The sequence below is a fragment of the Lactuca virosa genome, chromosome 5 (genome assembly GCF_052849685.1).
Source record: "Lactuca virosa cultivar CGN04683 chromosome 5, Lactuca_virosa_CGN04683_v6, whole genome shotgun sequence".
Classification (NCBI taxonomy): domain Eukaryota; kingdom Viridiplantae; phylum Streptophyta; class Magnoliopsida; order Asterales; family Asteraceae; genus Lactuca; species Lactuca virosa.
This window is the reverse complement of record NC_136430.1, coordinates 447,005,829-447,032,621: the sequence shown is the minus strand read 5'-3', so window position 1 is coordinate 447,032,621 and position 26,793 is coordinate 447,005,829. Positions and strand designations below refer to the sequence as shown.

At 34.2% G+C, this 26,793-nt stretch overlaps 3 protein-coding genes across 11 annotated transcripts; 1 reads left to right on the top strand and 2 right to left on the bottom strand.

Moving 5' to 3' along the window:
• The first annotated feature begins 3,566 nt into the window (after positions 1-3,566).
• LOC145114290 (3-ketoacyl CoA thiolase 1, peroxisomal-like) lies at positions 3,567-9,095 on the top strand. Its single transcript, XM_079050292.1, has 14 exons — positions 3,567-3,809; positions 5,988-6,040; positions 6,177-6,261; positions 6,431-6,557; positions 6,652-6,750; positions 6,850-6,917; positions 7,003-7,110; positions 7,205-7,282; positions 7,451-7,583; positions 7,931-8,027; positions 8,146-8,269; positions 8,432-8,540; positions 8,624-8,707; positions 8,939-9,095. Exons 1-14 carry the CDS (start codon positions 3,720-3,722, stop codon positions 8,980-8,982), a joined length of 1,299 nt encoding a protein of 432 aa, XP_078906418.1. The 5' UTR covers positions 3,567-3,719; the 3' UTR covers positions 8,983-9,095.
• Positions 9,096-9,137: 42 nt separating this feature from the next.
• Positions 9,138-10,235, bottom strand: LOC145114291 (mRNA splicing factor, thioredoxin-like U5 snRNP). Its single transcript, XM_079050293.1, has 4 exons — positions 9,958-10,235; positions 9,709-9,866; positions 9,498-9,564; positions 9,138-9,392 (listed from the first exon to the last, which is right to left on the bottom strand). Exons 1-4 carry the CDS (start codon positions 10,087-10,089, stop codon positions 9,294-9,296), a joined length of 456 nt encoding a protein of 151 aa, XP_078906419.1. The 5' UTR covers positions 10,090-10,235; the 3' UTR covers positions 9,138-9,293.
• A 3,093-nt stretch (positions 10,236-13,328) lies between these two features.
• On the bottom strand, positions 13,329-16,445 carry LOC145114284 (cellulose synthase, putative (DUF1644)). 9 transcript variants are annotated; one of them, XM_079050286.1, is made up of 5 exons: positions 16,265-16,445; positions 15,680-15,722; positions 15,467-15,594; positions 14,151-15,310; positions 13,329-13,738 (listed from the first exon to the last, which is right to left on the bottom strand). In XM_079050286.1, exon 4 carries the CDS (start codon positions 15,287-15,289, stop codon positions 14,159-14,161), a length of 1,131 nt encoding a protein of 376 aa, XP_078906412.1. In that variant the 5' UTR covers positions 15,290-15,310; positions 15,467-15,594; positions 15,680-15,722; positions 16,265-16,445; the 3' UTR covers positions 13,329-13,738; positions 14,151-14,158. The 9 variants fall into 9 exon arrangements, with proteins under 9 accessions (XP_078906412.1, XP_078906405.1, XP_078906408.1 ...); XM_079050279.1 differs by having other exon boundaries at positions 13,329-13,728; positions 16,265-16,444; XM_079050282.1 differs by having other exon boundaries at positions 13,329-13,728; positions 14,151-15,297; positions 16,265-16,444.
• Positions 16,446-26,793: the final 10,348 nt, after the last annotated feature.

Here is a 26,793-nt window from a genome sequence, read left to right as displayed (position 1 = left end):
TGTGATTATATAACAAATTCATTATCAATCACATGTGATTGTACATTACATACATTGATATATATTCAATTCTAAAAAACATTAATAATTAAAAAAAACTTGATATATAATAAAAAAATAATAAATAAGTATTTAAATTTTTTTACCTGAAACACTAAAGTTTTGGATTTGATGACTTGAATGTTCAAAATCTTCATCCATATAGTTTGTGATTTGATGACTTGAATGTTCAACATCTTCATTAACTTCTTCATTACTAATTTCATTTTCATTTCTAAAGAAATTAACATTATCACTTGTAAAAGACATTATGAAACAATAGAACCTGTCATTAACAACATAAATAATTATTATTACAAAATATATTAATAATATATGATTTAAAAAGCTATAACATATAATGTAAATATTCAAAAAAAATTATGATTATAACATATATCACTCATATGTGATTTTAAAAATATATGACTAAAACATTTATGATTATAACATATATTAATCATATATGATTGAAAGAATTGTATTATACTTTATAACAAATACAAGATTTCACACTTTTTTAAACAGATCCTTGCAAAACTTTTTGTCATCGTCAAATCAGCCCCTACTTATTAAAAAATTCTAAGAGGACTTTCATCAAACAATTGGTTTGCAACACAAAAAAACTCCAAATCAATGTGAAATATCAGTACATGATGATCCCATTTTCATTCAAATACACAAATCACAAATTAAATTACCAGTGAAACGAAATCGGAGAGGATAAGAGAGGGGCGGTATCCGATAACTTCGTTTTCCGAATAGTTGATTTCGTAGCCTTCTATTTCAGATCTGGTGAAAACAAATCTGGTAGCTGATGAAACAATATGAGAGAGTAAATGAGAGGGAGGTGGTTGCCGAAAAGGTGGTTTCACGACTGATTCAAGGAGGTGGTACAGGGAGGCGTTTCAAGAAGATGAAAGCCGGAAAAAGATATTTTCTGATGATAATACGAGTGGAGATGGAGGGAGAGGAAACAGTTGGCTGATTCAGGCGAGTGTCCGACGATTACGACGACGCACGCTGACTCCGGTAATGGTCCAGTGGTCTAATTGGGTGGTGCAAGTTCAAAAAAGGCTGAGAGACGTCATAGTAGGGTGCGACCTTTTGTATTAGTCTAATTAAAAAATGTTCTCAAATGTTTTCATTCTAAAAAATGTTCTCATTTGAACATAACTCTATATATGTATACGTATATATGTTTATACTTTATTTTAATACGTAAATATACTATTATAAATTATAACTCGTTCATACGGACTACGTTTTTGACGTTCTTTATATCCACGCGTAGCTATTGACGAGATCTACAACTTTCTTTTAGACTACGTCGGCTAATTTTGACTTTATTTTTCGTCCATATTTTTATAAAATTAAATGATTTTGCTAAAATCATAACTCTCTCGTACGAACTCCGTTTTTGACATTCTTTTTTCTCAAAAATTCTTATTTTAAAGAGTACTACGATTTTCTTTTTGGTTGCTTTAGCTAAAAGTCAACCATTATTTTCGTAACTTTTTACGTCATATATTCGTTGTGTGCGACTGACTTTTATATCTTATGAAAATCATATCTAATTCATACGGAGTCAGATTTCTACGAAATTTATATTTTCGGGATCGGGAAGGCGTGTACTTTCTAAATATATAATAATATATATGTTTTGGCGAACTTATTTTTACGATTTACGGATGATTCGACTGATTTTTTCTTATTTTATTATATTATAATAATCATGAAACACATAATATTCACATAATTCTTTTTTATTAAATCAAATAGGTTACAATTGTTATAACTATTACTTTGGTTAAGATGATTTATCCTAGATAATTAAAAAAATCATTTTAACGCTTATTATATCTTAATTGACTAGCTCGAATTTGCGGGTGTTATAGATGTTTTGGTTGAGATCCATGAATTTGGTTGTGAAAATGTTGTGTGTATTTTGTGTATAGAGTAAGAAAAGAATGGTGTAAGAAATAAGGTTTATGGTATATATAGGTGAAAATGGTATGTAAAACATTTTATTTAAAAAAAACAATTTTTTTAAAAAAATTTGGCCATTTAACGGCTAGTCAAACGGTCAAGGAAGTACTCGAGCCCTATTGGGCGTTTGGTTTCGTCGTCCGAAGAACGGTGCACCAAGACCACGATCGACCGCGACCGGTCGTGGTCGTGGTTGACCTTAGGGTAAGAGGTGCATATTAAGATGCAATTTGATTCAATATTCATTTCAGTTTAAATGTCGAATGAACCTAAAAATTCCAGTTTTTTTTAACACAAACTAATCGTCAATTTGTTTGAAATGGATTGGATATGATTCGCAATTCTGATTTTGTTTACTCTTCGATTTCTGTTTGCTTTTAATTGAGAAATTAAATATCCTCCCACATTTTATTCCTATTTATCTTCCTACCATATCAAATGTTGACATGTGTCACATTTAATGACACATTTAATAAAATTGATAATATTTTAGTCCACTTGTCACCATTTAATGTGGGTAGGAGGATAATATGAATAAAATGTAGGAGGATTTTTAATTTCTCCTTTTAATTTTTTGTACATCACAGTTTAAAACGTCATTGGTGTATTTTCACAAATACTCTATCATATATGATGGTTGATAATGCTTTGCTACAATGCTATTTTGTTCGATGGTTATATTGGGTTTAAATCTATATCACGTTCGGTCTTAGAATAGGATGTTGCATGCATGATGCACTAACAAACATAAATTGCATCCAATGCTATTTTACATTTTTGACACTAAAAACACATCTAAACATTTGATTTTTCTAAACATAATTAGGTATAACAAATCATTATTATTTCCCACCAACCTTTCACACTAGTGTTTACATTATTCCAAGTGGGTGGTGGGGGTGACCAGGGTCCTATTACAAATAATTAAAACTGACTTGGTGGCCAAATTGACCGGAAAATGTACCTTTTTGATATAAACTTTCAGTTGTATGTGTTTATGTATATTGTACAAACCTCTAAAACAAAATCTTTTATGTATGCATGAATAAAAAAAATATTGTATACAAATTATTTCCGATCCAAAAACGTTTTCAGTATTATTCATTAACTTCCTTATTACTAGAGTTTTAAACGAGGCCAAAGAAGATCAAACTCGGCTCACATGTGTTGCGTTCAGCATTCAATTTGAATTGATTATCTCTTTAATGAAGGCTCAAGTTACATTCATTGGAGGATGGAATATAGAACAAGTGGCGTGCATGGATAATATTTTACTTTAAAGCCTTATAAAATATTTTAGAAGGTCTACCTATAAAACCTTCGTAAGTACGGAACGAACTAGCCATTAGTCATAAAAACTGAAAATCGTTCTTTGGGGTCTTTTTCGCCCTCATAGCAAAACATATGGACATAAAATGTCACTGATCAAAACATAAAGGGGTGTCAGGTGATTTTCATAACGGAAAAAACGTGGAAATTTTCTCTCTCTTCGGTCTTCCCTCCGCTGAAACTGTAACGAAAATTCCAAGTTAATTTCACACCCGCTGACCAGCTCTGCCCCACACCAGACCTAAGGCCCTAACCCCAAATCCCCCCATTATATATACACATAAACATCGTGTGCGATCTGCTATATCGATCACAGAGATCAATTCTAGAAAATATAGCATTGATCATCGAGAGTGAGAGAAATGGATAAAGCCATTAACAGACAGAGGATTTTGCTTCAGCACCTTCAACCTACTTCTTCATCTAATCAAAGCCATGAATCTACAATCTCAGTAAGTTTTGAGTGTTTTTAATCGAATCTGTGTGAATTTAATTGGTTTTACATGTATATTTATGTGTATTTGTATGCTCAGATGATGATTGTTTTACTGGTTTTAGTAGTCGATGCAGTTGATATCTCGAGCTTTTTCTTTCTTCTTGCTCTATTCAGACCGATGAATAGTTTGTCTATATTTACCAACTTATTTCAACCAACATGGGGGCTTAGGGGCAAAGTGGGCAGGTGCAATATTTAAAAATACAAAATTCTAATAAAGATGTTTTTTTTTCTTGTTCATCCTGAGCCTTTAAAAATATTTTATTTTTTTTATTATATATTTTTATTTAAAAATACAAAATTCTAATAAAGATGTCTTTTTTTCTTCTTCATCCTGAGCCTTTAAGAATATTTTAATTATTTTATTTTTCAGAACGGGCTGCCAAACAAGAAGTAGATGTTTGGTAATTTTATTGTTTTTGCACGGTATATATGATGTATAGGGTTTCTTTCTTCTTGATACCCTTCTCCCAACCCCCTTAATAGAAATAGCGATTACGATTTACGACCATAACCAGTGAATAACTTCCTCATTTTATAGAATTATTCATGTTTTTGACATAAAAGGTTAATATGCATGTACATGTGATGTATTCATGAATGATGTATGATGCATATATGTATTCTATGTACAGTGCACTGCAACGAACATAGTTTTGGCTTGTGCTTCACATTTTCGTTTTCTATATAGACATGTGTATCATTATTTAGAGCAATAGAAATGAAAAAGATTTATTATATTTGTTTTTATTTTTGGAAAAAATAAAATCATTATTGGGCAATAAATAATCAATATGCATGAATGCATATTGTCTTTATTTTTTCTTAAAAAAAGGAAAAGCAAATATACCAACATTTATAACATTTTACGCCTCTATTAAATGATATGAATGCCGATTTATTTATTTTTATTTTTTTTGCAAACTGGTAAATGGTGTTGATTTTTATTTTTGAAGACCGAAAAAGAAAATGAAAATGGCAAATATTATCATTTAATGCTGAAAAAATTGTAAACATATTGATATAGAACTAACTATGAAAAAAAACATTTTCTTTTCACTGCATGCATGTAAGGCTTTATATTTTTGAAAAAAAAACATAAAAAATATCAGAATTTATCTTTTTTATGTTATAGATACAATTTTTTTTAAATGATTTTTTTTCTTCTTAACATTAGTTACTAATAAATTTATGCTCTAAATAGATGAAAAATAAAAAAATAAGTATAAAGCGAATATATATATATATATATATATATATATATATATATATATATATATATATATATATATATATATAAGGTATTTAATTTTTTTTTATTTTATAAAAAGAAAAATATGAAAAAGTTAAAGTTTGGTAACATATAGAAATATATAAATATCATAAACTTCTTATTCTAAGAACATATTTATTATCTTGATTTTGCTTATGTTATTGAGTATTGACATGGTTGTTGATTAATGGTAATCCAGACACAAAATCAGATAAGGATTTAGGATCATATGAGTGTTACTGTTACACTATCATCGATAATTTGATATTGTGATTTAACGACATGATTGTTAATTTATTAGCGATTCAATGATTAAAGTTTTATATTTTAAACATTAGTCAACTGTATAGGATTGATTTTGAGTTTTGGCCTTTATGGAATTTGGTGAACTAGTCTAAATTTAGAACTAATGTTAAAGTTGAACGTTTGTTTAATTGTTCTACCAATTAAAATTTTGCCTTTTTAAGTTCTCTATGTCATTTCAGTTCACATGGTCACGATAGTAACAATATACCATATAAGGAAATGTATGTCTTTTTAGTTCACATGGTCATGACAAAACCTATACACCATATATGTCATGCTGAAAAACTGAACGGAAATGAAAAACTGAAAAAAAAAAAAAAAACAAACAAACAAACAAACAAACAAAAAACAAAAAGAAGGGGAACAATAATTGTCCTTTTTGTTGCCAAATAAAGATAAAGTATTTGAAGAAAGGGTTAGAGAAAATTATGTTTAACTTTTTTTTCTTTAAGATCAACATTCAACAGATGATCTTTTGAAGTATGCTTTTTAGAATTGAGTTTCTAGTTTCTAGTATTAATCTATAATATATCCTCCCTCATTTTATTGTACTAGGCTTCAAGTTGTTTAGCTGGCGTCAGTTCTGGAGATGATGTTGTCATTGTTGCGTAAGCTTCTTTCTTTTCAACTTGGAAAACATTAAGGGGACATACATTTATTTATGCAATTTTCAGGATTATATAAAAATTTATAAATACATACATTTTTGTATGTTTATTCATGAAATTTTTTATGTCTAAACAGTGCATACCGTACTGCTCAATGCAAATCCAAACGTGGTGGTTTTAAGGACACTCTTCCTGATGATTTACTCTCAACCGTTCTAAAGGTTATATATGTAACGTTCATTTTATGCCAGAGAGACTAATTTTCAACCTTAAATTCATATAAATCTTGAGTTCAAAAGTATGTTTGAACTCGAAAATTTGTTTTTACGATGAATAGGGAATTTGTTTTAAATTTAATGTATATTTTTTCATGTGATGATGGTTGATTAGGCAGTGATAGACAAGACAAATGTGAATCCCAGTGAGATAGGGGATATAATTGTTGGTACAGTTTTAGCACCTGGTTCGCGTAGGGCAATCGAATGCAGAATGGCTGCACTATATGCGGGTTTCCCAGGTACCCCTTTCAACCTTTTTCTATATTTTAAAAAAAAATAAAAAAATACTTGTCTCTTTGTTGATTGAATTTGATAAATTAAAATTTCTTCTAGATACTGTGCCCCTCAGAACAGTGAACAGGCAATGTTCATCTGGGCTCCAGGCAGTTGCTGACGTGGCTGCTTACATAAAAGCTGGATTTTATGACATAGGTAAAACCAATCAGAAACTCTGTTAAAATATGATAGTTTCTCTTTCATGGTGATTACTGATGAGATAGCCTCTAATGCTCATCCTGTTCATGTATGTAGGCATTGGTGCTGGAGTAGAATCAATGAGTATTGACCAAATTGGACCTCTTTCCACAGTAAACCCAAAGGTCAGTTTCAACTTTCAATAACTTACAGCAGATTTTAGATTTTTAGGGGTCATTCCGTAATTAGGTATACTTAATATGTTGACAGGCGGACAAATTTTCACAAGCCAAAGACTGTCTTCTTCCAATGGGAATAACATCCGAAAACGTGGCACAACGTTTCGGTGTGACAAGACAAGAACAAGATCAGGCTGCAGTGAGTTTTGACTTTCAAGACAAGAGTCAATCTTTCATAAAAATTTAATAAGTACGATTTTAACCCTGTAAGATCCATACTTAATTTTTACTAGGTTGAGTCTCATAAGCGTGCTGCTATTGCAACTTCATCTGGGAAGTTCAAAGATGAGATTGTTCCTGTTTACACCAAGGTATGTAATGTATTTTTGACTTATGAGGTCAAAGTATTACCTCCTTATATTGAAAACAGATGCATTTGTTACAAATTCCACATAATGACTTTTAAATTCTTTCATAATGTAAATTGAATACCAAACAATTTTGAAGTTGATATTAGTCCACATGGATTTCTTTAATAGATTGTGGACCCAAAAACCGGAGAGGAAAAGGCAGTTACAATAACTGTAGATGATGGTATTAGACCAAACACAAACATCACAGATCTAGCAAAACTCAAACCATCTTTCAAAAAGGATGGCACCACAACAGCAGGTATATTATACTTATATATGCATTGGATATTATACCATATACGCGCTAAATGAAAGAAATAGCAACATACTTTTCTTTTTCTTTTTTCTTCTTATCAAGGGCATTCTACTTTAAAAATTTTACCCAATTATATCAGTGAAATTGCTTTTTTGGATGACATTGCTATGCTACGATTGGGTAGATTTTTTTGATTATAATGTTGTAATAGGAAGAAATGGAAGTATGATGATGCTACAATAAACAAATTAAATGAACGTATGTTGCTATTTCTTGCATTTAACAATTATTCATATATCAAAAAAAAACTTCTGACTCAAAACCCTCATGAATGATCTTTTATCGAGTAGGGACTGCAAGTCAGATTAGTGATGGTGCCGGTGCAGTCCTCCTCATGAAAAGAAGTGTGGCTCGAAAGAAGGGTCTTCCAATTCTTGGTGTATTCAGGTACATATGTTTTATCTTTTCAAGTTGAAAAGTAATTTCATTGAATTTTTTTAGATTTTCTTGGTTAGAAAAAAAAAATAGTACATGATACTTACATTTACAAAGATGATTGATGCAGGAGTTTTGAGGCTGTTGGAGTGGATCCTGCTGTTATGGGCATAGGTCCTGCCGTTGCAATTCCAATTGCGGTCAAGTCAGCAGGTCTAAAGCTTGATAATATTGATCTTTTTGAAATAAATGAGGTATCATTATCAAGTTTCACTTACTTCTGTTCTACAAAATTTTCAACAATCTAATTCTAAATAATTTCATTCTTGGTAATTTTGAACTGAAACTACATATTTGTAGTTTTGTACCATAGAATAGAGGTTATATTCATATAATTGCTTTAATGTTAATAACAGGCATTTGCGTCCCAATTTGTATACTGCTGCAAGAAGCTACAGCTTGATCCTCAAAAGGTGAATGTCAATGGAGGAGCCATGGCCATAGGCCATCCTCTTGGAGCTACAGGTAACTTATTGTATTCCTAAAAGACTCTTTTTGTATTCGTTCATCAATTAACATGGACATAATTATGACTTTTCCAATCTCAGGTGCTCGTTGTGTTGCAACTTTACTCCATGAGATGAAACGTCGTGGGAAAGATGCTCGTTTTGGTGTTGTTTCTATGTGCATAGGTTTGTCTTATTCTATCCCTACGAAGTGATGCCTAGATAAATGGTGTTTAAAAAATATTTGAGAAAATCATGACAATTTGGGGAAATGGGAAGGAACATACAAAAGGGGGCAAATTTGTACAAAGCTATGATTTAATGGAGGAATTAGGAAAAGCCTCTTTTCTATGTCTTTCAAATATTTTGATTATCCAAATGATATATATTATTTATTTATTTGGTTCAACGTTGCAGGTTCTGGTATGGGGGCTGCAGCAGTGTTTGAAAGAGGAGATTGAGTGTATGGCCTATGCAATGCTCAGCCAGTCAAACCTAATGATTATTTTTCTTTGGATGCATTATAGACACATTTTATCTCTCATAAATGATATTTAATATCTTTCCCCATTAAGTGATGTCTTAATAAATGATATTTAAAAAATATACAAGGAAATGGCAACCCTTGATGAAATGAAGGGGAAAGTCCAGTTTCTCTATTAAGTCAAAAAAAACACTCATATATATATATATATAGCTTATCTTATTGGGTTCATTAATTAAAAAAGAAACAAACACCTTGTGAATAGCAATCATTGCATGAGACTTAGCTTCACATGTCTTTATATAAGAGTTGGAACTTGGGTATTCGCTCGGGAGGAAGTGGGCAATTCACTATCAGCTTGCCTTTCATGGCTCCTCTAAATATTTCCTGCAAGAAAATGAGCACCAATATTAAAAATTGAGGACTTGGAAAATCTTTTTAATAGTAATCTTAAAGTTGAGAAGTAGTAATGAATATATACAAGAGGCATACCTCTACAACATCAATGAAATCCTGTTTCCTGTGAAATGCACCTACCCACTTTGTGTGATCTGCACTCCTGTAGTCGAGTCAAAGACAACAAACATTCATAAAAGAAGTAAAAGCAATTGGGGTACAATCATATCAACTACATCACTAATACTATGAATTAACAGAAAACATGAATACAGATAGAGAAATCAACAAAGCATTAGATAATTACCCCGAATCCATCTTCATGTGATGAGCATTGAAGAAGAAAACCGTGGAAGGGATGAGTGTAATGTCAAAATACTTGATGTAAACTTGAATTTCCTCCGAATCAACATCGACTAATGCTATACTAGCGAATTTCGATACTTCTCGTTCTGATTTTGAAAGCTGCGCGAATTGAATTTTAAGAATGAAAAAAACGGAGATCGATAGAAGAAGAAGAATAAAAACCCTAGGAAATTGGAGGACGAGTGCGTACTATATCATCGAGTTGAAGACAGACGGAGTCGGAAGATCTGCCGAAGCGAAGGACGAGTAGCTTATCAACGGTGTCTCTGATCATGGAATCGACCTCTTCCTTCTTCGTCAATGTTCTCAGTAGGTAGCTCATCCTTCCGCCCACACCCACACCTCTTGTGTTTCAACCTTTGCGTCAAAATTCGTTGATTGTGGGAAAAACTGATTTTTGAAAGAAAAAATGAGATTGTGGAATATTAGGTTGTTGCATCATCTCCGGGACGCCGTATCAATCCAAAAACAAATCCGAACCGTTCAAAATAGTGTTTTTGATTGATATTTTAGATTTTGATAGACATATTATTATTTTATAAGTCTATTCAAAGTCGTTTGATATTTTATATAGATACATAAGAATTTAGTCGAAATACATATTTTGGTAACGTTGGTATTGTGTGATAATCACGTCCGACCTTGAGATTTTGAAGGCCCTGTGCAACAATTAAATTAAAGCCTTATATATTTTTTTTGTAAAATATTATTAATATATCCAATTGAACTAATAATTTCACTTTTGTTGCATCGCTCAAAACTAAAATTGTGTCCTCTGTCATATACTTAGGTGTTGTTTGTTTTTTTGAAGCAAAAATTCATGAAGTCTGCGAACCACCTCTGCAGTAGAAGTGCAGTATAAGAGGTGGACAAAACGGCTGCAGACTATAACAAGAAACGTGTTTGTTTTTTTAACATCTGCATAGTGCTGCAGATATTTAAAAAATTAAAATAAACTGATTTTATAAACCGAAAATAGTTTTTTAATACCGAAAATTTAATAATGTATGACATTTCAGCAAGAATTTATAATATTTCAACAAAAAATAATGATATTTCAACAAAAAATAAAGATATTTTAGCAAAAAATTATGATATTTCATCAAGAATTTATCATTATTCAATGTAAAAAAACGAAAAAAATAATTCAATAAGAATAAACAAAAAACGAAAAAAAAAATGTAAAATAATATTTCAGCAACATATAATAAAGTTTCCAGCAAGAAAAAAGAAGAAGAAGAGGTTGGAAGAGGGAATACAAGTGTTGCGTAAAACAGAACACGCGCAAAATTTTTTACTCTGAAAACTTCTAAAAAACAAACAACTACGAGATTAAAAGTGTTGCGCTTGTGTTGCGCCGCGCATCAATAAAAGGTATGAAGAGGTTTTTTATAAAAAAACAAACATCACCTTAGTTTGACATTATAACCAAATAATTTCAAATTTTGAGTTAGGTTTTGGTTACGTGGTGTAAATATTTATATATTAGTGTCAGATTCTAACTAATATTGATAACATATTTAACAAACATAATTTTTATTTTGAATAATACAAATGAGATTTATAACATGCAAATATATTTTAATTAACATATTATAATTTTTAGTAATATAATATTAAAAAAATTCTCAATCAGAGGCCTCTTACAATTGGAGGCCCCGTGCGACCGCACGCCTGCACCACCCCAGGGCCACCACACCACCACACTGGTGATAATTTATGAAGTTTTTATTGAATTCGTGAGTTATGATGAATACAATGATGCAATAAATTTCGAAATTAGACGATATTTAGAATACAGATTTTAATAGAAAATAATATAAAGTTTATTACATTCTTATTTATTTGAAAGTTAACCTTACATTTCAATGGTATAAAGTATGGAAAATGTACTTTATATTTGTAACAATATTAAAAAAAATATCTTATAACAACATAAAAATAAATACATTTTGAAACTAAAAATATGTCATGTCTAATATATATCCGATTAAAACAAATTTATATAATTATGTTCTTAATAATATATTTAGATTTATACCGGATATTAAATAATGAAAATTACAATAAAAAACAATATTAAAATGGTTAAATAAATGAAAATATTAAAGTCTAAACATTCGGCCTTGGAAGAATTAGATTTGTCGATTTTGTCATTGGGTGTAAAAATCTTTGAGAAATATCACATAAGATCGATCGGAGTGGGCTAATTTGCACCTTTCGGTGGTGTTGTGTCATCGCAGTGGTGCGGTGAACACAACATTGATGGGTGTTTGACCAGGGTAAGGGCATCGTACAAGAGGACATTGTCGCACCTTCTTCTGTTTTTTTTTACCGTTTGAATGTTTGATTTATGTGTTACCGTTTTTAAAGTGTATTTTTTTTTATTTTTTAAGTAAACACTATAAATATCATTCTCTATATCATATATTTCACACCATCAACACATTCGATTCATACAAAACCTTAAATTTTTGTATTTCAAAAATGAATCTAAACAATTCTTATAATTCAAAAATGAAAAAATATTTCAATTAGTCTTATTTTGTAGTGTTTTAATTTAATTATCGTTTTGAATTATATTAATGGAATATTTCTCTTTTATTATTATAGATATGTATTTTAAATATTTATATAATTAATAAATTACATTATAAAAAAGAAAAAAATATATATGGTAAGGTGTACCACTCATATCAGTTTTGTAGGGGTGATGGAAAGGTGAAGTTTTGTAGGGGGTGATGGGAAGGTGAGGGAAAAATAATATGACGTTGACCGACAGATCAAAAGTGTGATAAGATGTGGTACCGCACCCACTGACCTTATGAAATATGGAAAATACAGCTAGAGAAAGCACGTGAGGAGCGAAAAAGGACTAAAAATTAATAAATCTATTGTTAATGCTTGCATATATATTAGCATATACATAACTTTTTAAATTATAGCATTGCACTTTGTTTTCTCTTATACGTTTGGTACAAAAAAATGGAATTGAAACAAATAATGAAAATGTAGAGAAAGAGAATTAAATTGGAGAAAAAAAATTGTTTGGTACAATGGATAATTCAACAGAGAAATATATCTAAACCCATATTTTTTTTTTTACCATTTCTCAGCACCAGACATTTTTTGTTTTCCCATAAAACCTTTGTTTGTTTGTTTGTTTTTTTTTTCCTATTTCTCTTAGTCATCAATGTCAAACAAACAAGAGAACGGAATCAATTCCATTTCTCTCCTATTTTTCTATGATTCCATTTCTCTCCTATTTTTCTATACCAAACATGCCCTTATACATTCAACAATAGTATAGCTTCTCTGCTTAGTCTTTCTTTTTCTTTCTGGTGACATTTCAACCCCGACACATTAATCCAAAAGCTCAAAAAAGTTCAGTGATAGAACTTTTTCATCAACTTATCTATAAGACCATCAATACAAAATTGAAGAGATAGTTATGGTGGTATATCAAGTTGGTCTGTTTAACAAGTGCTTATAAATCTATGAAACCATCAAATACAAAATTGCTAAAAACAAATTTTAAGAATTATATGAAAGACACAATGATGAAAAAATTCAAGTAGTAAACTTTAACCCTCTGATTATGAAGGCATATGCCTTTCAGCTTTCACTTATTTACAAGTCTGTCACAGAAATCATTTTTAGCCTTCAATCTAATCCATCCATTGCATCAATTAAAATCTTCCATGACATAAAAATAACTCAAAACATAAATGGTTTATAAACAAGCACATAATACAAAGTAAAATAGATGCCCTTCCCCCCACAGTTTGTGAATGTTAACAAATAACAACATAACCACTGCCTTCCTTCACTTACCTCCTCTTTTTCTTTCTTTTTTAAATTAAACAACAGTCGACTGTGCATATGATGCCGATTCAAAGTTCAATCATCAATCACTCCTCCACTTTTGTGAAAACCGAGTTGCTAAATCCGTTTGCTTTATCTGCATAAAACTACAACATTATGAAAGATGACTCATTTTAAACAATTCCCATCAGACTAATAAATAGCATTAGCAATCTACTTCCATTTATTTTTTATTACAGCATCCTACTTTTATTTCTTTCTATTATAGCAATGTACTTTCAATATTTTCCTTATGAAGTCCCTTTAGTTTGAAAAATCTGCTTAATTATAGCAGTGAAAATTGCTTTGTATTGGGATGATATTGCCATAATATCATCCCAATAAACCGAAACCGAAACCAAACCAAACCGTTTTGAAAAAACCCACAGTTTGGTTTTGATTTTTGGAAAAACCAAATTTTAGGTTTGGTTTTTAATTTAGCCACCTTGATCAAGGTGGTTATTTCTTGCATTTAATCCTAATAAATATCCGAGAACAATTAAAAAAAATTAAAAATACCGGATATTTCACGATTGGTCTTCGTCTGATCTGTATCGGGTCAACCTCCGTCTACGCCTCCTCGGGTTCTCGGGACGACGATCTTCATCATTATCAGCACCCAAATTCAACCCAAACATATCATTATCATTATCATCATCACTCTCATCATCATCTTCATCATCTTGCAACCCCAACAAGCTTTCCCCCCACAACAGCCGTCGACGGCGGTGTCTCGTCGGAACCCTAGGCCTGCCACCGCCGCCGCCACTTCTCCGGTCAGCAGGCGGTGGTTCCATCGACCCAATCATCTGAAACAAGAAAAAAGCAGTCCACCAGTGTCCATTATTATTATTCCCCCCTTCACCTGTCCCCCTCTCCCCCCTATTCTCACCAGGTAATCTACTATTACTATTATTATTACTATTATCTCCATTCTCAATTGCATAGTCCCCAAACACAACTGCCCCGGGCATGGCTGACCGAATCGCACTCACAATATCACCGTATTCTCTCTGGTGCTCGAGTCGTCTCCAAGCTCTTTCACGAGACGGGTCAACATCAGATGGTCGGGCAGTCGGGTGGGCCCGCCTAGCATGGCGTCTCAATTCTCTGTAGTTCCCGGAAAACGAACATGTTTCTTGAGAACAACTCCGGGGCTTCAAATTTAGATACTGTCTGACCTCCTCCACCACCTCCCACCCCGCCACACTTCCGCGACACAATGGGCATTTCAGGTTACAGTTAGACCTTGAACTTGATGTGTTGTCAGAATCTCCGGTCACAGTCACCGGAGCACCATCTCCTCCTGGTGGTGCTCCGGCCAACTCCACATATCCAATTGCATCTGATTCGGTTGATTCATAACTATGATTTTGTGTTGTGGGGTTGGTGTTAACGGGTAGCAAACTTGTTGGGGTGGTTTCGTTGGTTTCAGATACAGATACAGATACGAGTTTTTTGAATCGATCGAGGCAATTTGAATGTCTGTAACTTGTGTCACAAATGAAAGATCTGCAGCCTTTTGAGTGAGAAGTGCATTGGATAAGAACAGCATTGTGGGGGTGATCCATGCATATTGGGCAAGAGATTTCATCCCATTCCTTGTGGAGTGCACTAGTGTCTGCATCATTTGGGAGTCTTCTTTTTCTACTAGCCATCTACTTTGCTGTAATGTATTACTTAAAATATAGGGAATAATTATTAACACAAAAAAGATGTCGCTCTTCATTTCAAAATGATCTTTTATTATCTTGTCTTAAGATGAAAAGAAATGATGATGTATAAGATGTATAAGATCATAGGGATCATTTGTTTATATCTATACATATACTCACCGAGAAAATGCAATCTGAGAATGGCAATGGCCCTTACAAGAATCTTTATGAATTGATCAGAATTATCACGTTCTAAATCTTTAATTGATCTTACTGTATGTTGAAAAGCAGTTGTCACTTGTCACTGACTGAATGCAATGGTTCAACACATCAATTTTACTTGAACTTATATAATGCCTTGAAACTGAAGAAAATTAACAGTTCTGAACCTACCTTGAATCAGAAAATTCCATTAGTCCTAACACCTGCAGTTGTACTGCAGAATACAAAACAATAGTCATCTGCATAATATCCCAACTTATAAACTAAAAGCGAAAACAGCCTTTGAAAGCTACTGATTTCAACAACTTTAACCAATACATAACAGTCTTGTTTACACTAAATATATTACACAATTAGAGTCTGATTAGGAAAAAAATGTAGTATAAACTTGCTAATTGTTTATAACCCCTAAATCTCTGCTCAATGGTGTTTTGAAAGATATCAATGTAAGGCAATGATATTATGCTTACACAAATATATAATCCTTTTGCTCTTAATGGAGAAAATTAGGCTAAAATCAACAGATCGTTTAACATCGCAAAAATAAAAATTTCTTCTGATAAAAAACCCTAACCCTAGCGTTAAATTCAACTTTTACATATCTAACTAATTTCTGGACGAACCAGCACTGAAATTGCACCTAATGATGATCAGCTGATAGCAACGTCAACAAATTATACAGATGAATGAAACCAGATCAACAGATAATAAAGATATTCCGAAATTAAAGGTAGAAGGATGGGGGTTCGAAATTACAATTGATTAACATCATCAGTTCTTCAGGTATTCGTGTTCGATTGAGGATTTCGCTGAAAATTTACAAAAAAAAAATATACAAAATTCGAGTCAAATTCGAGCGATGAGAAAAGGGGGACGAATATTGGAGGTATGTTTCGATGATGTTGTCATCGTTTATATTAATCTCACCAAGGAAAGAAGATGGAATAGACATATAAAAAGCATTTACATTGTTTGGAATTTAGACATGTAAAAGGAAATTACATGAAAAAATAAATAAGAAAAGGAAAAATATATCTAATTTCATTAATTGTTTTTCATAAATAATCAAAAATTCGTTAAATCTCTAAAACATCCATAAATCTCGTAGATAGACGTAATTTGTGAAAATATGATAAGTATTTAAATAAGAAAAATCAAAACAACTTTTAGTTGTAGGAGATAATTTCATATATGTTATCATTCAAATCATTTTATCATTTTATGGTTATCTTTGAAATCATTTGAGATAAACTTATTTATCAGATGTCATATGCAATTTTTATAGATGTCATATGCCATTTTGTAGATGACATTTGATAAAATATTGTATTTTCTGGAAAAAAAAACCTATATTTTTCCTATCCTTCATACTGCGAAATTTGGCATCCTTACTGCATGGAATCTGACATCTTGCGGTTTATACCGGCCGGAACTTCGTGAATGCATATATGTTAGGCCTTTTGCGAAACATTTGAAAAAAAAAGTTATTTAAAAAGTCTCAAGTGATGTACATTTGTATCTGATAGATAATACTTTGGAAGAACATGCTCTGACTATTCAATGCAATGTAGCAAACTGATCAATTGTTTGGTGGGAATTATGTAACACTCGAGAATTTGGTATGTTTCCTTTAGCCATTAATGCAAAAATCATCTCATTATAGTCCCTAGCTAGTACGTGGGGTGTACTTTATGAGTACGCTTAGCGTACTAGCCCGCTTCTGGGTCGCGCATGCACCCACGTACGCTGGGCGTATGTAGGAATATGCACGGCGTACGCAAGACAGGGGAAAACCCTAATTTTTAGAGTTTGCACCCTATTTAAAACAACTTATAACACCTTTGGACATTTTATTGATCAGCCTCCATCACCCTATACCCTAAGAACGAAACCCTAAGTGCCTTTTGTCAGTTTTGAGCTTGAATGTGAGATTTGGTAGTGTTTTAGTGAAAGAAGAAGAAGAAGAACACTTGGAGGTTGTGTGGGAGTAGCTTGAGCTTGTAGATCCAGAGTCATATTCATCTTAGCAAAACATTTGAGGTAAAAAGCTCCCATCTTGATGATTCTGTGTGCTAGATCGAACTTAGGGTGTTATTTATGCATTTTTGGGTCTTTTGAGCGAAAGTTGAGTTTATGATCTACTCCAGAAGTCATAGATGTTAGATCTTAGCTCCATTGATGTCCCTTGTCCATAAAAATGTAATCTTTATGAGAGATATGGGTCCATGCAAGTGTTAAGATTCTTATTAAGCTTCTTTTTGAGTTCTGGGATTTATTAAGTCATGCATGGGTGTAAAGTTGCCAACTTTACGTGTTAAGTCACCTTTTAGAATCGGATCTGAGAGTTTGGCATGTTGGCTTAACCGAATAAGTGCTTAATGATTTGGGTTGGCTGTCTGCCGAGTACGCGGGGCGTACTCAGCTCGTACATTGAGCGTACCGGCCCCAGATGGAGTACGCCAAGCGTAAGTCTGAGTATGCATAGCGTACTCAGCTGTTTGACTTTTGGGTTGACTTCCTCGGGTTTGGGCCATATTTTGGGCTTCTAGGCTTTAGGCCTTATTGGGCCACTAGGCTTCTAACTTTGGGTCATTGGGCTTCTAACTTTAGGCCATGGATAGACTATGGACTTTCTTGGTGGTGGTTGTCGAGGCCAACAAAATTAATAACCCTAATTATTACACACTAAAATAGTGTATAGTGGTAAAGGGATCGAATCCACGGGGATTGGTTCAATTTAATAACTCTATGAAAAATCTCTTTGTAAAAATACTTGGAAAATGACAATAAATTAAAACTGGGGGTTTTGGTGTTTTGAAATACTTGAAACAAACTAGAATTAACTAAGATTTAAATAGACAATTTCAACAAAAATAAGAGTTTGATGTAAAATCAATAAGAGAAAGATGGTTGACTTAAGGTTTCCTCACTTTGACTTTTGATGAACATATCATTAGAATCCAATGGTGCAATACTTGATTTAAACCCTTAATTTGGCTATAGTAATCCAAGGAGCTTGAGATTACATAGACTTTTCTTAATTGTTGAAATGGTTAGAGAAGCTCATAACAATTTCCTTAGTTAAAGTCACTAATTCCATTAAGCATGTAATTAGTGAAAGTCAACTAGCATTAAGAACCAAAAAAGTCACCAAATCCAAGAGGGGTCAAATGCTTTCACCACCATGTTGGAGAAAATGTTTTTATGATTGTGTGAAGTAAAACTAACACAAGAATCACTTGTTGCTTGCTAATTTGAAGATCCTTTACTTAATCAAGAAATTAGCCAACTAATCACCACAAACACATTTAAACTCATGAATAAAAACATGCAAGTAATGATAAGATGTTAAAACACAAAACATTTTCATAAAGATTCAAACACAAATTCATGGATTCTTCAATATTCAACAAAAGTTCAAAGGATTCAACAAAAGTCAACCAAGATTAGTTTAGCCAAGCATGACTAAACTCAAGGAAACAAAGTTAGTTAAGATTGTACCAAACATTTAGCAAGAATTAAGAGATGAAATGGTGAAGTTCTTGAGGGTTCTTAGCCTTCAAAAAATGCTCCAAACTCCAGAGAGAAAGTATCAAAATCGGACCTCCAAGATTATGCTAAAGAGGCACACCAACCTTCCCAATATAGAGCTCTAAGTAAAATCCCGAAATTGCCCTTGTCAGGAATCCACGCGGGCCGCGGGGAATCTTACGCGGGCTGCGTGACTTCGACGGAAATTTTTGGGCTTCTTCAAGTCTTGGGCCCCCACAGCTAATCCATTGGCCCAGTTCGAATCCAATCTGCTTCTAGCCCATTTCTCTTCAATATTTCTTCAATTTGAGCCCAATTTGACTTTTCCAAATCCTCCAAAGCTCTTGTAATCGCCCGATCATCAGCCTCCGCACACTCGAAAATTCTCCTGCGCCTTGCAAATTTAAAGTTCAAATCTTCCAAGCCTTCAAGCAATTGACAAGCCCACTCCATGAATCACCTCCATAGCCATCAAGCATGAAATCCCCATTTCCCTTCAAGCCCAATTGCTTTCCAAAAGATCCCGCTCCGCTAGTCTCCTTAAAATCTGTAATTAAGCTCACAAAACTCGAAAGAACCCGAAAGTGGTCATAAAATAACAAAAAGGAAAATATGCATGGAAATTATCTAAATTGCGAATGAAATATGCTAAAATAAACTATAAAAAGAAGTAAATAAAATGAAGCTATCACTTGGGTTTAGGTCCATGATGATCTTTGGGGTCAATTTGGAAGTTGGGCCTTATTGGGCCTTGGGATGCCACTTAGGAAATTGGGCCTTTTGAGCAAATGGGTGGGGCCTTGGTTATGAGCCAAGTAAGAAAAGGGTAAAATGGTCTTTTACCCTAGATATCGGACAAGTAACTTAGATTCTTGATTATAGGTCGAAATCCAATTATTAATTGGATATTTATTTGATGATGTTAGCGCGGGGATTTTGCGGACCAGCTAATTGAGATTTTATCTGAGCGATTATGCAGCTTGAGGTGAGTTTCCTCACTATGTTTAGCGGGTCGAAGGCACCAATGTCGGCCCATGGTTTATTATGTTTATGATGCTAATTGTCTGTGTGACTCTTGCATGTGTTATGTGTTTATATGTATACCGGGCGGGGCCTGATGATTATATTGTATGCTATTTATCTTTGTGATTTTATGCATGTGTTTATATGTTGTATGTATATCGGGCGGAGCCTAATGAATGACAGATCTGTTCCGAGCGGGGCTCGATGCATGGCGGGGCCCATTATATGTTTGATATGTATGATATGTGGTATTTTGGAGAACTCACTAAGTTTTGTGCTTACAGTTTTCAGTTTATGTTTCAGGTACTTCTGGTTCAAAGGGGAAGAGCCCGTGATGATTGCAGTGCACACACCACATTGTTCCACATTTTATATTACTATGATGTATTTGGATGTTATTGATACACTTTGATTCACCATGGTTTTACACTGTTGTTTTGGATAATGGTTTCATTGATTTTAAAAAAAAATTAGTCTTAATTTTTGGGACATTACAAGTTGGTATTATAGCCTTAGTTTGAGGGATTCGGACATACCCTCGGGTGTGTCTGAACTCAAACTAAGGGTTTGGTAGAATTTTTCAAAAAGAAATGTTTTATAAAAAGGGGTTTTCTAATAAAAGAAAAAGGGTGTGGTGCATGCAATCGATCGAGCTCAAGTAAGTTTTCCCAAAATACTCATACATGTTTTATGATATGCTTTGATTTGTGAATCTGTGAATCGCCTGCTAGTTAGGGCTAAGGATATGCTCTGGATTTGCATGATAAAATGCTAGGAGAGATGCCTTTATATGCCTACTGTATGAGATTGTATACTTGCATGCTAGTACTGATCAGTCAGTGATAGGATGACTTGTTTAGGTTATGCTTGTTCCGATTACTCGATGCTTGAATGCTACTTGCTTTGTGCTTTTCATAGTTCCCATTAGCTTCAACTAACTAGTAAGTGAATATACTAAGTTACATATTGTGGAGACTAAATAATTTTAGAAGGTTAGGTTTTAACTCTATTGCATAGCTCTTGTTTGAGTCCAACCGTTGTAGTGTGAGACCTTTTATTCGAAGAATTATCAGGAGTCGGCGATATGTAATTGTATTTGTGAGCTAGCTAGAGGATGTTAAGGGGAGTTCCTTCTACAACTGATGGCAGAGAGTAGTGTGGTGGTTGCCCTAGGAAAACCTAGGAAGAGATTTAATGCTGGGAGCCTTATCTTGTTGAGGATTGTATGTGTGGACAATGAGTGACTTGGAGGATTCAAAGCGATCCTTGAGGAAAGTACGGATAGATGTGGAAGGTAGTATGGGCCTGTACTACTGGAAGCAAAGGATCTGTACCTGAGTCAAGGATTTGATGCGATATGCGTCATTATGGATCGTCTGACCAAGTGTACCCACTTTCTAGTTATTCGGGAGAGTTCCTCGGCCGAGAAATTGGCCGATGTGTATGTGTGCGAGATCGTCGCCCGACATGGTGTTCCAGTCTCTATTGTATATGATCGAGATGTTCGATTCACTTCACGATTTTGTCAGAGGTTCCATGATGATCTAGGTACGAGATTGCCCTTTAGCACTGCTTATCATCCACAGACTAACAGTCAGATCGAGCGGACCATCCAGACACTCGAGGATATGTTGAGATCTTGTGTCATAGATTTCGGTGGGAGTTGGGACTCCTACCTTCCCCTGCCTGAATTTTCGTACAATAACAACTATCACTCTAGTATTGGTGCGCCGCCTTTTGGGCTTTTTTACGGGAGGAAGTGTTGTACACCAATTTGTTGGGGAGATGTCGGTCACAAGGTTATAGGAAAAACCGAGGTGGTCCTTTAGACGAAAAAGCTTATCCAGCAGATCAGACAGAAGTTACAGACAGCTCCGAGTCGACAGAAGAGTTATGCTGACAGACGCCGATCCGAGTTGGAATTCCAGGTCGACGATATGATTTTGCTGAAGGTATCACCCTGGAAGGGTGTAATACGCTTCAGGAAGAGGGGCAAGTTGGGGCCCCGATTTATCGGGTCGTTTCAAGTCGTGGCTAGGGTAAGCAAGGTAGCTTATCGACTGGATCTGCTTGAGGAGCTTAGTCAGATTCACAACACCTTCCATGTTTCTCAGCTACGGAAGTATGTAGCTGATGATTCAACAGTTGTTCGTTTGGATGATATACAGGTTGATGAGCACCTGAACTATGTTGAGAGACCAGTTACAATTTTAGATAGGAAGACAAAGGCCTTGCTCAACACGGTGGTACCATTGGTCAAGGTTTAGTGGCAGCATCAGAAGGGTTCTAAATAGACTAACCCGATGCAAAGATGCAGGAGCACTACCCAGAGTTATTTGCAGCATCGGACTTCGAGAATGAAGTCTGATTCAAGTGGGGGAGAATTGTAACATCCAGCTAAATAAGGTAATTGATAGGTTTTATAGGTTACAAAAAAATGTGGCGGAAAAACTTAACCCTAAGTTCACATGCAACCTATTGGATCTAGCTTTTCTTAAACAACTGAACATCAAGAACCCTAGGAATACCCTACTATTTTCAAAATTCATAAAGGTTTTTAGGGTTTACATACCTCTTTGATTATTGTAGTAAATAATCAACAATTCCTTCTTGAACAAGCTTCAGAAAGCAAGCACCAGAAATATCGTGCCTCTAATGGTTTGTACCCAAACCCTAGCAATAGAAGACTTGAGAGGAGAGAGGATGGATGATGGAATTTTTGGCTCTAAGGCTCTTAGAGTGATTTCCAAAATTCTAAGACCCTATAAGGGTATTTATAGGTGATCAAGGTATCCCAAGGTGATCAAGGTATCCCAAGGCAGCCCTAATTTGAATATTAAATTAATATCTCAAATAAGGCAGTTTCCGTTTACCCTTTCCTTACCCCTCAAGGCATTCTAGAAGCCTTCAGGAGTTCTGGCAAAATCGTCCCTTCTAAGGAGGTTCTCGAAGCTTTCCTTTGCTCTACTTTTGAACATTATCACCTTTAGTCCTTATACTTTTAATTAATCCAATTATTCCCAAAAATAATTCTAATTAAGTTCTGATTAATTATTAAAGAAATTATACTATTTCTAATTAATATATTAACCTCATAATATATTAATAAATTATTTATTGCTATTTATTAATCTTATAATAAACCAACAAATCAACATCTCTCTCCTAAAAGTCATTATGTCAATTACTAGTTTTGAGGGCAACCCAAAAGGACTTTGCTTTTAATTCAAGTATATACCAATTTAGTTATTGGCTTAGACACCTAAACCAACAGTAATTTCCTTTCTTGACTCAAAGTATTAAGTTATTGCAAGAATGGTCATTACGCCCTGCGTACTTGGGGCGTACGTTGGGCGTAAGTCTTTAAAAGAGTGACGTGGGTCTTTTGAGTACACAAGGCGTACACAAGGAGTACATAGGGAGTACTAGGTTAATGAGCAAACCCTAATATTGAGGTTTTGAGCCTTATTTAAGTAACCTTAACTCCCACAAACCCTTCCACCTTCAGCCTCCATCCTTCCAAACGACCCCTTGCAAACCCTAATTTTCATTCGAGAGTTTTTTGAGATATTTGAGTGTTTTGTGTTCATCCTTAAAGGAAGAAGATCATTGGAGTGCACTTGGAAAGCTCCAAGCATTGTGGATCTGAGATTTTCACCACTCAAGCAGCCTCCAGAAGGTATAAAGTTTTAAACTTGATGAATACTCCTATTGATCTTGTTAATTCTTCAGTTTTTGAGCTACTCCAGACCTTATGAGTAGCCTTTTATGATGTTTTGAAGTACATGGAGTCATAAAAATGTGATATTGATCCTTTCCTTTCATCCATGCATGAGTATTGGGGCTTAGAATCGTGTGACATGTTAGGATTTTTAGATTTGGACACCTTCTAGCCATGCAAAGTCATAAAGTTGGAAACTTTACGATTAAGGAGGTTATTTGGGGTTAGATATGAGATTTGGATGTAAGGACTTAAAGGAATAAGTGCTTAATGAGGATTTTGGGAGCTGAGCGAGTACGCAGGGAGTACCATGGGAGTATGCATGGCGTACTGAATTGGAACCCCGTAACTTGGGAAGGGCACTCTCTACGCCATGCGTAGAGATGGAGTACGTAGGGCGTACTCAGCTTGTTTTGACTTTTTAACTTTGACTCTTTGACCATTGACCTTTGACTTTGAACAAGTTTGACTTGAGGGTATTTTTGGGAAATTTAAATAGTAGTTTGAGATGGGTTCCTATTATTTGTATATGTGATCTATAGAGGTAGTATTTGGAACAATGATCTGTTCAACTATTTTTCAGATTGCGATGTGAGTTTTACTCACTGTATATGTGGGTCGAAGGCACCAATGTCGGCCCACTAAGTTATGTATCCTAGTATATAGGATGTTGCTATGCTGTAGTGATATGTTACATCTGCATGATTATCTGTTTGTTGTTATATGTTTTATCTGTTGCATATGTCGACATAGTGTGGTTGGGTTGAGGCAATACTACTCTGTGCGGAAGCCAACAAACCTGGGAGCAATCCAAACATAATCTGTGGGCCGGGAGGGCAATCCAGACTTATGATGTGGGCTCGGGAGCATACCAGACGTGAGTTGTGGGCCGGGAGGGAAATCTAGACTCATGTTTAGGCTCAGGGGTAATCCAATCAGATGACTGTGGACCCAGTGTGCATGCTATTATATGTTTGTGTGGTGGTACCTTGGGGGAGCTCACTAAGCTTTGGATTACAGCTTGATTTTATAGTTTCAGGTACTTTAGTAGACAAGGGCAAGACGAAAACTTGATCGTGCACATTATCCTGGACTTTTATATGATTTCTGATTTTGGGATACTCTGATTCATGATTGTGACTATGGAAACATGTTTTGTAAAGCTTATGGATTTTTGGAATGTTTTTAAAAATGAAAATTTTGCCTTGATTTTTGGGATGTTACAACCTATTGCTAGATACCACCACCGTTATCATCATAAACCACCATTTATGGTGGAAACCAACGAACCCACCATCGCTATAGATTTATGTCGTCCTTCATCTCCACCGTAGCTCGTTATCTCATATCTGGAAAGACAATGAGGAAAAAGCGGCGTTCGTTTAGGAGGGAGTTGTCACCCCATTTCTCAGTTCGTCCTTCTCAATCCCGATTTCTAACAAACCCTACCTTCGATTTTTGTGCCACCACAACCGCCGATCTTAGATCTTGAAAACCCCAAGGCCGTCGTTGACAAACGACAGTGGTGGTTTCAGCTGGTCGCCCCCTTTCTTAGATCCATGTTGCTAGAAACCCTAGGATCGTCGAGGGTATAAGATCGACAGGCTACGTCGCTAGGATCATCACCATGTTCATCGAGTTACAACACAGTCACGCTCAACCATTGTCTTCGTCGGGTTACAGATTGAAGAGGTGGTTGTTTCAAGTTGCTAGGGTTTTCAGCGGCGCCGTAAATTGAGTTGGCATCAGTTGATCTGAAAAACAAGGGTTTTCATATCGGTGGTGGTTTCACGTAGATCCGAGGTTTTCTTGTTTTTCCAAAAAATCAAGGGTTTCTTGTTAGCCGGCAAAAATGAGGGTTTTTAGATCGGTGGTGGTGGTCATATTCGTCGGAAAAACAAGGGTTTTCAGATCAGAGGGTTTTCCCGTGATGGTTGTGGTGTTCATATTTTCCGACAGTCACGGTGGGTATTATATATATATATATATATATATATATATATATATATATATATATATATAGAGAGAGAGAGAGAGAGAGAGAAAGGGAAGTTGGGGGAAGGAGTTGGGGTGGGGTAGATGATATATATATATATATATATATATATATATATATATTATTTAAGTTTGAATGAGAAAACTACAAAATTAATAAATATATGAAAAAAATACAAAGGAAAAACTCGTCATTTAAAAAAATCAAAACAAATTTGATCAAACCCACAATAAAACCAAAGTTTTGGACCGATGATGTCAGTCTAAAATTTTTTACGTCTAAAACTTTTTAACCAAAGTAACAGTTTTCAATTGACCATAGAAGCAATTTTTAATACGACTGGAAATAAAGAATAACTAGATGAGGCCACCCGCGCCATTGACGCTGGTTTGAATGTTCAGGAGTTTAAAGCAAAATGTTTTTTTGATACATTGAATAGAAAATTGGTACATTGATGCATCAAAAAAATCTGCACTTCACAAAAGCATTCTATGTGAATGTTGATGCAGTACTGATTTCTTATTCAATGTACTTGCACCTTCAGAAATGGCTTCTATGGGCAGATGGATGGAGTATTACTTTTATGGATCCTTGTCAATAATTTCCAGCATTTCTTCATATGTTGTGATCAATTTTTTCAGCTATTGTAATGGATAGATGAATGCTTTTGTTTTCTACAATAACTTTATTCTCCACCTGCATATTATAGTATATTTGAATTGTCAGACGCTACTCGATGGTTGTCGGTAAGAATCAAGTTATGGGTTTGTAACAAAACAATACTTTTTTGCTAATAGTAGTATCTATCCACCGCATTATCTGAACTTTGTTTGTCTAAATCAAATTTGTAACTTTAAAACAATTTCCTCTATATAAAGATAACACAAAAACTCTTAACTTCCTATTTAATATAAATAATGATAAAAAAGTTAAACCTATTTGTCTTTAATTATGGAGATACTTCTGATTGTCTAGCAAAAATAACACTAAATCAAAAATAATGATATACAAATT

Excerpts from the sequence above, each read along its gene's own strand:
- LOC145114290 (XM_079050292.1), top strand. The coding sequence starts at position 3,720 with ATGGATAAAGCCATTAACAGACAGAGGATTTTGCTTCAGCACCTTCAA. Across the intron at positions 6,041-6,176 it reads GATGATGTTGTCATTGTTGC|TGCATACCGTACTGCTCAAT; the intron begins GTAAGCTTCTTT and ends ATGTCTAAACAG. Across the intron at positions 6,558-6,651 it reads ACTATATGCGGGTTTCCCAG|ATACTGTGCCCCTCAGAACA; the intron begins GTACCCCTTTCA and ends AATTTCTTCTAG.
- LOC145114291 (XM_079050293.1), bottom strand. The coding sequence starts at position 10,089 with ATGAGCTACCTACTGAGAACATTGACGAAGAAGGAAGAGGTCGATTCC. Across the intron at positions 9,867-9,957 it reads GTCTTCAACTCGATGATATA|CTTTCAAAATCAGAACGAGA; the intron begins GTACGCACTCGT and ends CAATTCGCGCAG. Across the intron at positions 9,565-9,708 it reads CACATGAAGATGGATTCGGG|GAGTGCAGATCACACAAAGT; the intron begins GTAATTATCTAA and ends ACTCGACTACAG.
- LOC145114284 (XM_079050286.1), bottom strand. The coding sequence starts at position 15,289 with ATGGCTAGTAGAAAAAGAAGACTCCCAAATGATGCAGACACTAGTGCA.